This window comes from Bos javanicus, chromosome 3, assembly GCF_032452875.1.
Source record: "Bos javanicus breed banteng chromosome 3, ARS-OSU_banteng_1.0, whole genome shotgun sequence".
In the NCBI taxonomy this organism is placed as follows: Eukaryota; Metazoa; Chordata; class Mammalia; order Artiodactyla; family Bovidae; genus Bos; species Bos javanicus.
Genome location: NC_083870.1, coordinates 29,051,227 through 29,069,036, shown reverse-complemented (window position 1 = coordinate 29,069,036; position 17,810 = coordinate 29,051,227). Strand labels below are relative to the sequence as shown.

Here is a 17,810-nt window from a genome sequence, read left to right as displayed (position 1 = left end):
TTTTTTTTAACTCATGTAAGTTTAGTTCATCTACCTAAAGTGCTTACAACAGTGCTCAGCACATACCACGCTTTATGTAACTGTTGCTTACAGTGATGATGATCACAGATAACATATATGGAGCCACTGTATTTCTTTAGTCTTGTTTGGTAATTAAAACTTTGTTTAGAACTACCTCTTGATTTGAAATACTTATATTAATAAACCAAAATTTCCAACTTCTTGTACATGTTGATAACTTTCAGTAAGGATCTCTTGGGTACAAAATATGGTCCCAGTGACTCAAAATTAATTTTATGAAAAAAACATTATTCTAAAGCCATACTAATCTTGGAAATCTAAAGCTCCTTTTTAAATAGCAAAAACACAAAACAAAACAAACCACCATCATGTTTAAGTTTTTATTTTACTAAAATGTACAAATAGAATACAACTACCCACATTTTATGGTTTCTAAACATATAACCACTGATGGTTTCCAAAAGATGCTGTTCTTCATAGCTAAGACGCCCGATCTGTGAAAGCCCAGCGTACCTTCCTCTCTACCCACCGAGCCAGTCTATTTCAGAAGTCTTGCCGTATGTTTTCTTTGTTTGCCTCTCCGTGTTGCTGCTTCATTTGAAAGAGCTCATTTTCTAATTGTACAATAGTCCTTTCAATCTCATAATTCTTACTGACCAGGGATACCCAGCTAGAAAAGAAAACAGAGGGGAAAATTACCTAAAGCAAAATTTCTCTTCAAGATGTTTATAGTATACACATAACTATACACATTTATAGTACACACATTTTTAACCAGTATATATATATTTAACCATAATACTAACCTTCACTTTTAGCTTTACATTTTCAAAGCTGAGGCACAATTAGGGGGGAAAGTGAGTAAAGGGTATGTATATAAGACCTCTCTGCACTACTTCTTAAATTGCATGTGAACCTACAATTATCTCAAAATAAAAAGTGTAAAAAAAGAACAAATTAGAAAGAGCTGAAGAGATATGAAAAAGTGGTTGAAGTTAGTATTAAATTGGGTTAGAAAAGGATAGAAAATAGGGCAAAGGCAATAGTTAAAAATGATGAAGAAATTTCTACAGCTGCTAAGATAGAATTCCACAGATTCAAAGAATCTTCCCCTTCTCCCAGAAAAAAGTCTCTAGGACAAATGAAACAAACACACATGGACACGCAGAAGATTGTATCAGCTTGAAGAACAGTGTGGAAAGATGCAGTAACAGACTGATAACATGGGTGAGGGGAAGGTGGAGTAAGGACAACGGTGTGGGTGATGGAGGCAGGGAGATCAGGGAAAGAGCAAGTCAAAAAAGAAAAGAAACGATGAAAAAAATGACTGTATTCAGAGATTTGTACAAATTTGAGTATATGAAGAACAACATTAAAAAACAAAATATATAAACAAAGGGGAAAAACTCCTGAGACATACACAAATGATCAAGAAAGTAAGGAATTTCCCTCCTTTAAGAGTTTAAAAATAGACTTTTTTTCCTTTTAAAAGGTAGAATTCCATTCAGAACAGTAGTAGTGGATGGAAAACAGGGGGCTCTAAAATCAGAATAAACTGGCAGTGGTTCAGTTTTTTGTGTGTAACTCTAACTTCCTTTCAAGCCCATACTTCAGAAACAGGCAGAAGCAGTGAAGACTGGGATTCCGGAAAAGCATTTCTTTGATACTTGTGGCACTCCATTTGAATAGTGTTTGAATCATATTGTTGAATCTTGATCTTAACACGTGGCAAACAATTTAAAAGGTGATGGAATTACAGATACTCACGTTGACTCCATTTCTCTTAATTTAGATCCAGCTGTGAGTTGCATGTTCTTTCGTTGCCAGTTTAAGTCTTGAATATGTTTCCTGAAAAAAAAAAAAAAAAAAAAAATTTATATAACCCACCTACATTCTAACATAAGACTAAAATCAACAGAAAAGTCTGTAACTAATACGTCTTTAATTGCTTAAGAATGGATAGTCCTTCCTTCCATGTGCTTTTCCTTCTCTCTGATAACTTCTGTTCAGTTTTTGGTGAGTATTCTTTCAGATACTTTCCTGTATGTGTATATGCATACAGAGATTAGGGTGTGTGTGTGTTTTTAATTTAATATAAATCATATTATACATATTATTCTACTACTTTTTCCTTCTAAAAGTATCATTTCAGTAACTGCAAACTTGCAAACTGCAAATGACCCCGGAGAGATGTTTTCAGATCTCAGGTCTATTTCTTTTCAACTCAGGTAGGGCAAACCCAACACTAAACGGTAGACAGAGTGGATTATCAATTATTTACTCTCATATGACCACAGTCCAGTGGTTCCTTTTCCTTCTTATTGTATTTACTAAGGATTCACCTAAACTTCATTCTAAAATAGAAAGAAAAACAATTTACCTTAACTTCTGAAGCTCTTTCTGGGCGTGCTCAATCATATGAACTAGATTTCTAAAAAAGAAAATCATATTAATGTACATTAAAATTAAATAGTGCTAACTAAAAGTACACTGTCTACTTGACACAAGGCCAAGTTTTTCTGCTAAAAATAAGCCATTATTTTTTGAGCTCCCTGTGCCAAACATCATGTTAGACACTCTACAATACTAACTTAATTCTCACAAGAGTTCTTTGAGGTAGACATCATTATTCCCATTTCACAGGTTAGGACACTATATTCAGATTAAGTAACTTGGTCAAGGTAACATACATGATTCAGTCTCAGAGGTGAATTCAGGTCTTATAAACTCTTGAACCCAAGCTGTTTACTGATAATTCTGATTTTGTGGACTTATATCATGTCTTAAACTGTTATTTCCTTTACATGGAAAAGATGAGGGAATATCTGATGAGTACACTCATTTCATCACTCATGAGTACACCTCCTTTTATCTCTATTTCTTCACCTACATTTAGTGTGTCACTCTCTCCTCCTGTCTACAGCTAACTACAGAGAAGAAAAGAACTGTTGTGGAAGGCTGTAGATTCAGATTCCAGTCCAAATCAGCTCTAACCAGCAGAGGGGAGAAGTTGAGTTATACAGAGTTCCCTGCAATTATCATTAAAGAAATGACTCAAGGGTAGAGTTCAATCTCTCTCTTTTCCTAAACTACAGCTTTACTAAGATATAATTCACATACCCTGTCAACTTCCTTTTAAGACAGTAGAGTCCATTTCAACCATACTGGCTCTGCTATGCTCTTGCTCTAGATTCAGTATTATTTCCGGGCTTTTGTGGCTCAAATTTCCTGCTTCCCTTCTGAGTTAATTCTCCTATCTCTACCAACTGATTTTCAAAAACTAACTATAATTCTATAGAAATTTCATCTTCAAACAGTGGTGCCTCTCCAGGCTTTCTTTCAGCTCATCCCATTTTGACAATTATTCTACCCTGAAGACAATAAAGCTCAGTACTCTATTCCTGACCTCTGACCGTTAATAGGGAACTTTCCTTTGAATCACCTCTTTCAGGAAGCCCAGCGTATTTGCTGTCTTCTTCCTTCTTCTAGCTTCCCTCTTAAACACACAGGTCCCTCCTCAAGTATTCTGAACGCTGAAACTGACCACACCGTACCATGGGAATCAGAAGACTTGGGGTCTAGTCTCAGCTCTGCCCTAATAGCTATGCTTCCTTGGATGAGTCATTCGATATCACGAGGGCTAAATCTGTTTATTTGTAAAATTAGGGGCTGACCTTGAAGGTTTCCCTTCAGTTTCAAGTAAAGAATTCCCTTCTTATTAATGAAATACTGTTTTTTTTAAAGCAGTTCTGCACCAAGACCTACTTAAAACTGAAAAGTTTTCTGCCCAGTATATTGGACATCTGTGAATCCTATCACAAAGACAGAAAATTTACTTTTGATAAGACATAGTATAGTTCCTCTGGAGAAACATCCACTGGGTTTGGAGGAGACAAAATAATAGGCAAAAGAAAGCCCGACACTAGAAACTGTTACGCAATTAAATGGAAAACAAGTGATGCGCACAGTGATCTGTACAGTTCCCCAAAAGAGGGAGAGTAACAGAGGCAGAATTTTAATCAGGGAAGAAAAGGAAACAGATTAAAGTCATGCTTTAATCTGTTAATAATAATAATAATTTAATAATAATAATTAAAGTCAACTTGAATAAGTTGAATTTGGGTAGATAAGTTAAAAGGTATTTCAGGAGGAGGTAAAGCCTGAGTAAAGGCTCGGAGGCAGATTTTATGATAGTCACCAAAGAGAGGACTAGACTTTTGCTTTGAATATCACGTTAAATAGCCTGGACCTTGCTTGGTCCACGCTGCCCGTATCGGAGCCCATCGGCCAACCCAGCGTCCGCCACTACCACAGCCATGGGAGCACAGGTGGAGACCATCTCTCCCGTAGACGGGCGTACCTTCCCGAAGCACAGCCAGACCTTCGTGGTGCACTACACAGGGATGCTTGACGATGGAAAGAAATTCGATTCCTCCCGGGACAGAAACAAGCCCTTTAAGTTTGTGCTGGGCAAGCAGGAGGTGATCCAAGGCTGGGAAGAAGGGGTTGCCCAGATGAGCATGGGTCAGACAGCCAAGCTGACTATCTCCCCAGACTATGCCTATGGTGCCACTGGGCACCCAGGCATCATCCCACCAAATGCCACTCTCATCTTTGACGTGGAACTTCTAAAACTGGAATGACAGAAGTGGCCTCGGCCCTGAGCTCCCCATTCTTGGATGTGTCACAGAAGGATCTGCCACCTCCAGACACACACAGAGAGTCGGTATGGAGCTCTTCCTGATGTTCCACTACACTCTGTATAAACATCTTCCCAGATTGAATGTGTTCTGTCACTGGCTTTGCTCTTCCCCTTACTCCTTGTATGTGTGTTGACCTGAACCAAATGCCATAAACCTCAAATTACTCAGTTTGTTTTTGTTTGGGGTGAAGACTGAGTTTCAGTCCTTTGGATCTAAGTTTCCAATTAAGTATTCTGCTAAGTCGCTTCAGTCATGTCCGACTCTGTGCGACCCCATAGACAGCTGCCCACTAGACTCCTCTGTCCCTGGGATTCTCCAGGCAAGAATACTGGAGTGGATTGCCATTTCCTTCTCCAATGCACGAACGTGAAAAGTGAAAGTGGAGTCACTCAGTCGTGCCTGACTCTTAGTGACCACATGGACTGGAGCCTACCAGGCTCCTCCATCCATGGGATTTTCCAGGCAAGAGTACTGGAGTGGGGTGCCATTGCCTTCTCCAGCACAAGTAATGGGTTAATTTTAGACTAGGAATTGGTGTTGGGGTGGGGGGGCGGGGTCCAATAATCTTTATTTTTTTGGATGAAAGTTTTATCTATTATATATTAAACACTCTTGCTGCTATGCTGCAAAGCCATAGCAGATTCGAGGCGCTTTTGAGGGCCGAATTATTCTCCAAGTTGAGAGATGTCCTCGGGTTGAACTGAAAGCCCTACCCAAAACTGCAGTGGGAAGGGGGAGAGCATTTGCCTCCACTGCCCCACCCTCACCCTCCTCGTAGACCCTCTGCCTTTTGAAAGCAGATTGTTTTCACTGAGATGTTGGACATTGCAGACGTCTGTTCCCTGGGCCAGTAGAGACCTCTGATACCTTCATGGCCTTTGTTTTTTATTTCCATCCTGTGGTTTTTCTAATGGATATCCAAGATTTTTGTAATCACATAGCTATCCAAGCTTTACTTCCTAAATTTTAAGAACTTTAATCGAAAGTTAAATTGAAGGTGCTGTTTGCAGACACTTAACACCCATGAAAGTGCAGCCATCATGACAAATCCTTGAGTGTTGTCAAGAAAATGCTGCTGGTCATCACAGCTTCAGCATCTCCTGTTTTTTGATGCTCAGCTCCCCCTGCTAATCTCAGAGTTTCCTGGCTTCTCCTTGCCCTCTCTCCCCTCTTTGCTGTCCTGTGTGGTGATCTGGTGAGAGACATCCCTGCTTACTCCCCCAGCCGACCCCCACCCCCTGCGCTCCTTGCCCCTCTCCCTTCTGTGCTGTCCTGTGTGGTGATCTGGTGAGAGACATCACTGTCTACTCCCCCAGCCGACCCCCACCCCCTGTGCTCCTTGACCCTCTCCCCTCTTTGCTGTCCTGTGATCTGGTGAGAGACATCACTGCCTACTCCCCCAGCTGACCCCCACCCCCTCTGCTCCTTGCCCCCTCTCCCCTCTTTGCTGTCCTGTGTGGTGATCTGGTGAGAGACATCGCTGTCTACTGCCCCAGCCGACCCCCACCCCCTGCGCTTCTTGCCCCGTCTCCCCTCTGTGCTGTCCTGTGTGGTGATCTGGTGAGAGACATCGCTGTCTACTGCCCCAGCCGACCCCCACCCCCTGCGCTTCTTGCCCCGTCTCCCCTGTGTGCTGTCCTGTGTGGTGATCTGGTGAGAGACATCGCTGTCTACTGCCCCAGCCGACCCCCACCCCCTGCGCTTCTTGCCCCGTCTCCCCTCTGTGCTGTCCTGTGTGGTGATCTGGTGAGAGACATGGCTATCTACTCCCGCAGCGGACCCCCACCGGCTGCACCACACATGACTGCAATAAAAGTGCTTTATGCTGGCTTTTCTCAAAAAAAAAAAAAAAAAAAAAAAGAAAGAAAAAAATAGCCTGGACCTTAAGTAAAGAATAATTATTAAAGCTTTACAGCTTTAATTATGGAAGCAATGTTCAATCTGAGGCATCTCTTTCTCCTCCGCCCCACATCTATGTTTTCCTCCATTCCTAGAATGTTCTCACTCTCCTCTAAACATCCATATTTCACCCTTTTCTGAAAACCTTGTACACTGCTGATGGGAATGTAAACTGGTACAGCTACCATGGAAAACAGTATGAAGGTCCCTCAAAAAACTAAAAATAGAACTATTAATACCATATGATACAGCAATTCCACTCCTGGGCATATATCTGAAAACAAAATGAAAATTGTAATTTGAAAAGACACACGCACCCCAATGTTTGTAGCAGCACTATTTACAACAGCCAAAACATGGACGCAACCCAAGTGCCCATCAACAGATGACTGAATTTAGGAGGTGGCATATATGTATACATCAACAATGGAATTACTACTCAGTCAAAAAAAGAAATATTGCCATATGCAGCAATGTGGATGGTGCTAGAGAATACTATGCTTAGTGAAATAAGTCAGAGACAAATACTGTATGATACCACTTATATATGGAATCTCAAAAAATAATACAAATAAAATATACACTCAAAACAGAAACAGACGCACAGATATTGAAAACAAACTTGTGGTTAACAGAGGTGAGGGAAGCGGAGGAGGGACAAATTAGGGATAGGTAACAGATACAAACTATTATATGTAAAGTAGATAAGCAACAAGGGTATACTGTATGGCATGGGGAATTATGCCCATTATCTTGTAATCACCTATGATAATCTGAAAGAATACCAGATCACTATGCCGTACATCTCAAACACAAAACTCAACTGTACTTCAATAATCCCCACCCTCACATCTCTTCCTTGTACAATGGACCTAGTCCTTAACGTCCTTCTCTGGATCTCTGTAGTTTACAGACCACAGTGCACAGTGCAGCACATGCCTCCATACCACCAAAGTGCACTACTTGGTTATCTGGGCTAGAATATCTTGCCTCCTCAACTAGATAAAGAAAGCTTCTTGAGAAGAAAAGTCACATTTTCCCACTTTATGAAATACACGTTGTTTTGGATTGATTTGTTCTCTTAAACTTCTTATTCGTCCCAACTCCACTGTTCTTTATTTGCCTTGCAGCATTCACAACAGAAACTGAATTGTTTGCTCTGCAGTTTCTTAAATTCTGGATTTTGCCCACAGATCCTTATGTGACCACAAAAGTTTAATGATGATTCTGAAAACTTGAGAAAAGCTATTTATCATTTTGTGATTTTTGCTTTACTGTTTCAGGAATCATCCTCTAACAAACGGTTTTATGCAGTCATGAGGTTCAATGGCCTTAACCTGTTAATAGAAACGTGGGATTTTAGGGCTCAAAGAAGCTATGGAGATCATCTAACCACTAACTTTTATGAACTGGAAACTGAACTTTAAATACTATAGACAGCAAAACCTAAAGCTAATTATGTGGAAAAGAAACAGGAGTTCAGAAGCACTCTTGTTTCTAGTGTTAATTCTCTATTCACAATCAATTTTCATTATCTGCAGATTCTGTACAAGTGAATTTGCCTATTAACTCAAATTTATTTGTAACCCCCAAATCAATCCTTGCAGAGTTCTGTGATCATTCGTGGATGTGCTCAAAAGCAGCAAAAAAATCAGAGTTGTGGACATGCACATTTCCAGCTAAAGCAGAACAAGGAGATACTCCACCTTCTTGTTCCAGGTCTCATGAAGAGATAACCAGAGGAGAGAGTGTAATTTCCAACTCTGGCAAGCTACTTAACACTTCTCAACTTTGTCTTCTCTTTTATACAATAAATAAAATACAGAACCTGTCAGGGTGAGTTGTTATAAAGTGTGTAAGATTATCGTCTATATGAGATGTGTATATATACATACACATGTATGAAATGGTTCAGTATTTGCTAATTCAGTATTCAAGGCCACTTTAAAAAGCAGAAAGCGCAACTAATGAGAGCTGACTGTTATAAGCAACCCCTCACATTAAGGATTATAGTCTACTACCAAGCTGTTTTGTAAATCAGACCTCAGAACTTGCTATTGCAATGTTACACAATATATGTGTTAGGTTTAGGTCCCCTTAAACAGGTGGGATGGGTTAAAAAAAAAAAGGTTTCTTACTCATTATACACTTTCCAGGCATTGCATCCATGCTGGGACATTAGTTCCAGATTCTCAATTCGAACTGCCTGATGCTCTAACTGCGCCATAGAATTGTTTACGCACTCTTGCCATGCAGTGATGTCATTTTTCTGACCAGAGGAAGGGGCTGGAAGTTCATATCTGAAATTAAACAACAATGAAATAAAACCACATATTCCTCCAAATCTTTCTCTCTACTCCCAACAGAATGCCTCATAGGTCTACGAACACTGTAAAAACAGAAGACTGGAAAAATAAAAGCCAACCAGAAGACTGAAGATAACATGTAGACCTTGCAATAATAAGAAGCCTATTTATCCTAAGAATCAATTTACAAGTAAGATTTAGGATTATGATATACAGTAACAAAAAACTGTTCACTTCAATGTGAAATGATACAATAAGCCATAGTATACATTCACATAAAGGGCTGTTATATTAGCTATTAAATGTTACTAAAGAATACTTAGAATATTAAAATTGTTTGCAATACATTAAGGGAAAAAATCAGGATATGAAAAACTATGCTATCATTTTGTAAAACACACCTACATCTATCCACCCTCCTACCCACATATCTACACCCCCTAGAGAAAAAGATGGCAAAAGTATATAATGATTTTTACATTTCACACTCAGTCTTTTCTCTATTTTTAATAATACCCAGTCCTTCAAAACTGCCAATATAGCCAGCAACATACACTCTTCATAAACCCCAGCTCATTACTGAGTTGCTACAAACTAACCTTCAATTTCCATTTTGTTATTTTTATTAGATACTGTAAAAACTTCACATCATTCCTATGAAAAATTGAGGGACATGCAGCTGGGACTAAGAAGTGATAAACCATTTTCTTTTTTTTTTTAAAGCAAACTTTACACATGCATCATAAATGTAGCATTTTGAGAACTTCAGGTCATAACCCACAGTAAGAAATATTTTACACTGTGACACAGTATACAAATACACATAACTGAACGGAAGTTTCACAAAGCAGTACTTAACTTTACATGCAATGCATTCTGATATTTTTTATCTTCCTTAAAAAAAGTGCTATGATGTCTTACTAAACTTGACAATCAACTGCTTAATGGATTATAACCTACTTATGGGTTTAAAATATGCTGTTATGAAAGAGCTACTATTGTGAAAACCTTTAGAGCAGAAGCACCTAGAAATGTGAGAACTAAGGAGTCTTGGAAGTTTTTCTGCTTTTATCATGTCAGGCCAGATAGGAAATGGAGCACAAGAAAAGAAGAAATCTGGTCCTTTGGTTCTATAGGCTCAAATCCCTTATAATCTGTACATATACTGAGAGGATAACTCCACTGTTCATGTGGCCCTCTCCACTCTGACAGATTATATATTGATTCTCATCATTTCAGAGTTATCTTAGAGCTGAAGGGACCTCAGACGGTAAGCAACCGAATTCTCCATTTTAGAGAAAGTAACAAAAGAATGTTTGGGGTTTTTTCCCTGAGGAAGGAGAAACAGTTTTGTAGTAAAGTGGTACGGGAAGGGAGACAGTAGAACCAAAGTCAAACTATGCAGGCACTCTGAGTTTACTAACACTGTCTGTGTAAGAGTGAAGCACTACATGTCTAATCAGGAACATGTCCTTGGGAGTTCTTAAACATGAACTTAATTATAATTTTCCATTCTCTTGTTATTGGATTTTAAAAGAGTTTATATTTTAATGATGGTGGACAGAACATTTTTGAACATTAACAAAAGATTATATAACCATGAGTGTAACTATTATATGAAAAAACATGTATTAATACAAAAGCAGACAAGTTTTTTTTCCTTTTCCACATTTGAACTTGGCTACAGAAGTTATCAATAACCTCAGATATGCAGATAACACCACACTTATGGCAGAAAGCAAAGAACTAAAGAGCTTCTCAATGAAAGTGAATGAGGAGAATGAAAAAGTTGGATTGAAACTCAACATTCAGAAAACTAAGATCATGGCATCCGGTCCCATCACTTCATGGCAAATAGTGGGGAAACAGTGGAAACAGTGACAGACTTTATTTTTGGGGGCTCCAAAATTACTGCAGATGGTGACTGCAGCCATGAAATTTTAAAAGACACTTGCTCCTTGGAAGAAAAGTTATGACAAACCTAGACAGCTTATTAAAAAGCAGAGACATTACTCTGCCAACAAAGGTCCGTCTAGTCAAAGCAATGGTTTTTCCAGTAGTCATGTATGGATGTGAGAGTTGGACTATAAAGAAAGCAGAGCACCAGAGAATTGATGCTTTTGAACTGTGGTGTTGGAGAAGACTCTTGAGAGTCCCTTGGACTGCAAGGAGATCCAACTAGTTCATCCTAAAGGAAATCAATCCTGAATATTCATGGGAAGGACTGATGCTGAAGCTGAAACTCCAATATTTAGGCCACCTTATGTGAAGAACTGACTCATTGGAAAAGACCCTGATGCTGGGAAAGATTGAAGGTGGGAGCAGATGGGGACGAAAGAGGATGAGATGGTTGGATGGCATCACCAACTTAAAATGGACTTGAGTTTGAGTAAACTCCAGGAGCTGGTGACGGACAGGGAGGCCTGGTGTGCTGCAGTCAATGGGTTGCAAAGAGTCGGACACGACTGAGAGACTGAATTGAACTGAACTGACAGAAGTTTTACTAATAAATTAAAATTAAAGAATGATCTGAGCCCAGCTGAACCAAGAATAGGACTTACCGTTTCATACTGAGCAATTCAATTGGTTGTCGAGCAGCCAATCTTTCAAATTCATTTCTCATTATGTCTGTCTGACATATAAATTGAAGAAAGAATTATTTCCAAAACCATATCAACAAACAAATTAAAAACCACCAAACAAACAATGGATCTAACCTACTTAAATATTTATACTTTACTACTACCTATTATAATAGATCACCCCCCACCCCCAACTCTTCTCTGGAGTCACTGCTCTCTAGAATGTGAAAAGTACACAGGCATACACCCATTTCATATGGAAAGGGGCCCTCAAAGAAAAGCCGTTTTTGTTGTTTAATCACTAAGTCGTGCCTGACTTTTTTGTGACCCCATGGACTATAGCCCTCTAGTCTTCTCTGTCCATACAATTTTCCAGGCAAGAATACTGGAGTGGGTTGCCATTTCCTCTAGGGGATCTTCCCGACCCAAGGATGGAACATGTCTCCTGCATTGGCAGGTGGATTCCTTACCCCTGAGCCACCTGAGAAGCCTCTAACAATCTTACTATTTTCAAAAAAATGTGGTATAGTTCTACCTCTTTAGGTCCAATGTTTTAGTCAACATTCTATTTCATTTAGACTGAAAAGTAAGCTAAAAAGGTGTTCTAGAAGTCCATATTCACTGTTTAAAAGTTCTGCATTAAATATGTCTTCGTTGGAGAAAGCCTTTTCTGGACTACTGCTGAGCTTCACATAACTCTAAGAAAATATGGTTATTTAGTTTCCAGTAGAGACTAAGGCATTCTAGATAGAACCCTATGCACAGTGACAGAGTAAAAATTAACAATTAGGTAAGAAAGAAACTACAAATGTACAGTACAAGCTGTCCTCAGCTGTGTAACATCAGAGCCCTTACCTAACTCGTGACAAGTGACAGACCTGAACTTTTAACTTAACTCTCTTCAAAGCCCGAGGCAGCACTCACAGGGCTAAGTTATAAAAGAAATTCTAGGCATGAATGGCATACATTAAGCATTCATTAAACTGGCTTAGAAGCTCTTCATACATTCAGTGATAAATATTTGAGTGCCTATATTCTGTTTTACGTGATGAAAATACAGTGGTGAAGAAGATGAAAAAGATCCCTGTTCATGGAGCATTCTCATCTCAGTTTAGACAGCCCTTCCTCAATCACACTATCTGAAGCAATCACCTAGTAACTCTACATCATATTATTACTTTCTTTCTCTGTATAGCTTTATCAACAATTTGATATTTTCTGATTTATCTGTCTCCACACTCTCGAATGTAAACTCTTGTACTCTAATAATTTGTGAAGAACCAATCTTCAGAAATAGTTGTTAAATGAACTAATGAAAGAGCAGTTTCAAAGGCAGTTTGAGGAGTGCTTAAGGTCTTGGGCAAATTACTTAGCCTAAGCTCCAGTTTTCCCATCTAAAAAATAGGGATATTAAACATATATAGTTTACACAGTTTTTTTAGGACTGAGATAGTGAGCACAGTATACTATTAGCTCCCACTATAAAAAGCGCTAAATAATCAGTATACTAATTATAAAGATAGGAAGACAGAAATAATCAGTATACTAACTATAAACATAGGAAGCACAGGTTGTATCTAAGAGAGCTAAACATAAAACTGGCTCAAGTATTTAAGTTTGTGACTGAATGCAATTATCTGAAACTTTCAGAAATCAAGCTAATAAGGACTCATTACTGTCCTTAGTTCTTAATGTGCTAACACCTATATTTGGGTAACAACATTTAGAAAAAATCATGGGAAAACAAGCGTGCCAGTAGGAACATTTCTCTCCTACTTAAAACTTAACCATTATTTTTTTGAGTCGGTGATGCTATCCAACCATCTTATCCTCTGCCGCCCACTTCTCACCAACTCAATGACACGAGTTTGAGCCAGCTCTGGGAGATAGTGAAGGACAGGGAGGCCTTGGTGCGCCGCAGTCCATGGGGTCTCAGACACTCCTACGCGACTAAACAACAATTAGACCCTAAACAGTATTTTGGATGGGCTTCCTTTGTAGCTCAGTTGGTAAAGAATCTGCCTGCAGTACAGAAGACTCAGGTTCGATTCCTGGGTTGGGAAGATCCCCTGGAGAAGGAAATGGCAACCCCACTCCAGTATTCTTGCTCAGAGAATCCCATGGACAGAGAAGTCTGGCCGGCTACATACAGCCCATGGGGTCGCAAAGTGCCGGACACGACTTAGCGACTAAGCTACCACCCACAGTATTTTGGTTGCACTTCTAGGCTGAACATCCAAACGGTTCGATATGGTTCACTTAGATATTATTTGTCTCTACAATCAACGACATACATTCAGTAAATATTTAGGCTTTGAAACAAAGGCCGCAATCCTGTGGCGCTCAGAAGCTTAGGTAATTAGGCTTTTGTGTATTTAAAAAAAAAGCCTAGATCACTTGTTTTATACTTAGAGGAAGAGGATACCTTTGAGAATTTACGCAAAAAACCTATCTTGGAAAGACGTAACACTAATTTTTGTATTGTTAGGTCAGTCTGCGGAGCTCTAGGAAGTCTTGTGGGTCTCAGAACTCTGGAGAAGGCTTATCTATGCAGCTATTTTCAACTGACTGACAATACTGACAACAGGGTAAGTAGTAGTGAAGCAAGTAACACTTAGCTGGAATTTACAATTCACTTTTAAGTGGCAAAGGCTCTCGATCCAAAAGGGTTCACTGTGCGCTGGGCTCAAAACATCACACTTACCTCAAAAGCAGAATAATCCGGGGCCGTCAGGTAGCTTAGATAGTTCTTCGTAGGTCGGTATCTGCGAGTTTCCTCTTCCACCAACGCCGCAGCCTAAGGACGAGAAGGGGCCAGGGTAGGAGCAGCAAATTGTTAGGCGCTTCTTCCGGCACTATGGGCCAGCAAGCGCTGGGCCAGTTACACAAAATCCCGAACTTACCGCTTCGCGAACACCAGGCGCTTCATAACCCTGATCAAAATACGGCAGCGCATCCACCACAACCTCCCCAGCTACCAAACCAGTACCCGCCATCCTTAAGTTCACTGGCGTTTTCTAAGTCCGCGCGGGCTCAGGTTCACTTCAATACTCCAGTGCCCGACGCTAACGTAATCACGTCACCTGCGCCCGACACTAACGTAACGACGTCACTCGTGCATCTGCTTTGGTGCACGCCCAGTTGTTAATTCAGAGGGCACGCCCGCTAGAAATTGCTCGGCCATTTTTTGTTTTGGTCGGATATGACGTCACTTCGTGGTTTCCCAGAGTCCCCGTTGCGTCGGTTTCCTGTCCCCGCTTGCTCCATCTTTTTTGCCGTCGACTTGCAGCGAAGTGCGGAGGATTTGGGGCTTTCGGTTTCGACCAGGATTTGAGTATCTGGAAGTGGAATCCTTTAAAATTTTTGGAGGGAACTGGCTGCAGGATTTGGCGGGGAGAAAGATACTGGGTTCCCACCTCGGCATTAACTCCCCTACCCTTCCACCTTCTTCCCTTAAACTTCTTTCCCTTTGCAGTTCCTTCCTGTATTCCCATTATTCGTTGTTCTCGGCGTCCTGAGAAGCTTTGCAGTGAATAAATGCAGGGAGTGGGCTCTAGTCTGCGGTTAAAATTGCGAGGCTTTAGGCCTGCAGAAGGAAATGAACCTGATCTCCCCGCCCCAGGGCGAGATGGGTGACTGCACATTAATCCCATGTTTTAAAAAGGCTTATTTTTGCCTTCAGGGCGTGTCTAAAATCCAGTCATTTTGCCTTTACATCTTTCGGTCAAGAAGAGCTCTTCTCATTGCCTCCAACCATTCCTGCTATTGCTGATGCTCGTCTGGTCCCTGGCTTCTAGTTCCCTTCGACCAAGCAGGGAAAGACCAAGTAATGTAGCAGCAGTATACCCTGTGCGGGTGTGAAAATCTAGACCCGGACTTCGCCAAGAGCTTGAAAATGTTGGCCACGGTTATCAGGCTTGGTTACTTTAGGACTGTTTATCCTTTACCTACCTTTAGATAAGTGTGTTAGCTTTCGATTTAAATGAAGTAAAACATCTTTACAACTTAAGCAATTTTATTTTAAATTCTCCAAGAGCTCCATGGTATTTTTTTGTGTTTATTCATTAAAAGATCTGTGAACAATATTTTATACAAATCTTGAGCGATTATCTTACAAACATGTCCAGAATTCGTAATTCTTTACAAAAACAAAACAAAACAGACTTAAGGAAGCAGCTTCAGATGGGAGGGATAAAAATAAGACTCCCATCCCTGAAGTAAAGGGCTCCTCACAGAGGGATAAACACTCAATTCCCAGTTACTGATTGTTCCCTCAGGGTGGGAGTGTCAGAAGAGACCAAATGGGGAAATGTCTGGTAAAAGTCCCACTGGGGTAAGCTGCTTAATAAACATTTATTTTTTTTAAGACACGGGCTCAGTTCTATTTTTCTGGACCCACATCTATAGGAATTGTATTAGACAGCACCCATCTTACATGTTGTCTGCTTCAGATCCATCCACACACACCTGAATGGGTTGTAATGACAATACTGCAAAAGTCAGTAAGTTGTATCACAACACAACTTAACGATGTTTTAAGTTTGAATATTTTTTATGCAGTTAAAGCCATCAGCAGGAGTTGAAGAAAACAAACTGACACTTGCTATAACATTTATTAAAATTACACCATGGCTGACAAATTTCTCTTTTCAAATCACTGCTACTACTTTAGATATTAAAAGTTGGGGTGATTATGTGGTGTGTGCCCAGGAAATGTCCATATTCTGAGTCCAATTTAGAGAAAAAGTCCAACATTTCTAGAAGAACCAAGAAAAGAGTCTCAGCTGGACACCTGTAGCATGAAGTCCTGTATCCTCAGAGCTGCAAGTTGGCTCTGGCGCACTTCAGCTTAAAGCAAAAAACAAAACAAAAAAACCTTTTCCAATAGCTATAATCCCACAGAGCCCAATTTTCCATCTGTAGGAATAACCAGTTTTGTTTTAAAAAAATGAATGGTCCTGGCTTCAGTTTAAAGTTATTTAAACTCTGAATTCCACTTTCTTCATCAATGAAATGAGAGATGCAAACAGTTGATTTAAAGAGTAAATTAAAGATGACATACACACACGTAGCATTCACGGCGCAAGATGGACCCTGAAAAAGAAGGTAGTTTTCATGCCCTTGAGACAAAATTTTCCTATTAGTTATATATTTTTTCTCTTCTGGTCATGTCACACAGCACGTGGGATCTTAGCTCTCTGACCAGGGATGGAAACTGTCCCCTGCAGTGGAAGTGTGGAGTCTTATGCACTGAACCACCAGGGAAGTCCCCCTATTAGCTATAATTTCCCAATGTTTAATGTCGATACATGAGGGACAAGCTACCGAAGTGCCACACAATGTGGAAGGAATGTTGTAGGGTATCTATTTTTATAAGATACTCAACAACAGTGTTAATAAATAGGACTTCCATGTGAGATTCCCCTAGCTTTAAACACTTCCCCCCCACCCCGCCCCTCAAAAAAGAGATGAGTATATTCCTTAAACAGCCCATAGGTTTAAAGCTGCCATGGTATTTCAGTGATGAGAATTACGTGTGAAAGGCTTGTGTCCTCTACTTGTATCATGCCTCCCTAGTACCTTAAATGCAGTACTTTTCTCACTGTGCTCGACTTTGAGCTGTTTTAAAAAATGCAACACCATGTCCTTCTCTTGTAAAAGACAAGTGTCTTCATAGGCTAAACTCAAAACACAAAGAATGAGCCAAGACTCAAAAGGCCACTTGAAAAAATCTGGAGGCAGACAGAGTAAAGGAAGTATAGGTTCCAGGCTACTCCCAACAATTCTCCAGTGGTTACTACAGCAGCAACAGGAGAATCCTCCTCCAAGAACCTGGCCCACTCTGTAACCTTTCAACATTTTGTAGAATACTTCAGGGCATCCTGACTCTTGGAAAAATAGTTTCTTTGGCAGTTTCTGTTCTATTCAGGATGGAGGCAGTCAAGATTTCATTTCTTCTGCAGAAATTTCATTTTACTTCCTAAAGGAAAAAAAGAGTGAACTCTCATTAGTTAATTTTTATTTAGGATACATTATTTGATGCAAGGGATTAAACCTAGTCATTCAGAACAGCCCAGGAGTAAGCTGCCATCTCAAGTTATCAGTTGATGTGTTTAACCACCAAAAAACCTAAACCAAACATACACACACAGAACCCCCAAACGTCTATTTGTAGACATAGAAGGAAACTCAGACATTATCTAATCCTGCCATTTTCAAATCTGACTGCAGGTTAAAATTGCTTTTCCTGCTCTCCAGAGATTTCCTGGAGCCTGGTGAGGGGTGGGAGTGGATTTTAT

At 40.0% G+C, this 17,810-nt stretch overlaps 3 protein-coding genes across 5 annotated transcripts in view; 1 reads left to right on the top strand and 2 right to left on the bottom strand.

Annotated features, from left to right (window-relative positions):
* Positions 1 to 387: 387 nt before the first annotated feature.
* Positions 388 to 14,606, bottom strand: BCAS2 (BCAS2 pre-mRNA processing factor). Its single transcript, XM_061410437.1, has 7 exons — positions 14,415 to 14,606; positions 14,216 to 14,308; positions 11,491 to 11,561; positions 8,762 to 8,923; positions 2,402 to 2,452; positions 1,789 to 1,869; positions 388 to 691 (listed from the first exon to the last, which is right to left on the bottom strand). Exons 1-7 carry the CDS (start codon positions 14,505 to 14,507, stop codon positions 565 to 567), a joined length of 678 nt encoding a protein of 225 aa, XP_061266421.1. The 5' UTR covers positions 14,508 to 14,606; the 3' UTR covers positions 388 to 564.
* LOC133243515 (peptidyl-prolyl cis-trans isomerase FKBP1A-like) lies at positions 3,936 to 4,961 on the top strand. Its single transcript, XM_061410500.1, has one exon. It carries the CDS (start codon positions 4,338 to 4,340, stop codon positions 4,662 to 4,664), a length of 327 nt encoding a protein of 108 aa, XP_061266484.1. The 5' UTR covers positions 3,936 to 4,337; the 3' UTR covers positions 4,665 to 4,961.
* A 902-nt stretch (positions 14,607 to 15,508) lies between the features above and the next one.
* The window catches only part of DENND2C (DENN domain containing 2C), a 93,202-nt gene continuing 90,900 nt past the window's right edge, over positions 15,509 to 17,810 (bottom strand). For all 3 annotated transcript variants that reach the window (XM_061410394.1, XM_061410375.1, XM_061410385.1), the window contains exon 19: positions 15,509 to 17,491. In XM_061410394.1, coding sequence (XP_061266378.1) covers positions 17,460 to 17,491 — 32 coding nt within the window. In that variant the 3' untranslated portion in view covers positions 15,509 to 17,459. The remainder of the gene's footprint in view (positions 17,492 to 17,810) is intronic.

Bases quoted from the DNA above. Each gene is read 5' to 3' on its own strand.
- LOC133243515 (XM_061410500.1), top strand. From the start codon at position 4,338: ATGGGAGCACAGGTGGAGACCATCTCTCCCGTAGACGGGCGTACCTTC.
- BCAS2 (XM_061410437.1), bottom strand. From the start codon at position 14,507: ATGGCGGGTACTGGTTTGGTAGCTGGGGAGGTTGTGGTGGATGCGCTG. The intron at 11,562-14,215 runs GTAAGTGTGATG...TTTATATGTCAG, and splicing joins CGGATTATTCTGCTTTTGAG to ACAGACATAATGAGAAATGA. The intron at 692-1,788 runs GTGAGTATCTGT...TTTCTTTTCTAG, and splicing joins TTAAGAGAAATGGAGTCAAC to CTGGGTATCCCTGGTCAGTA.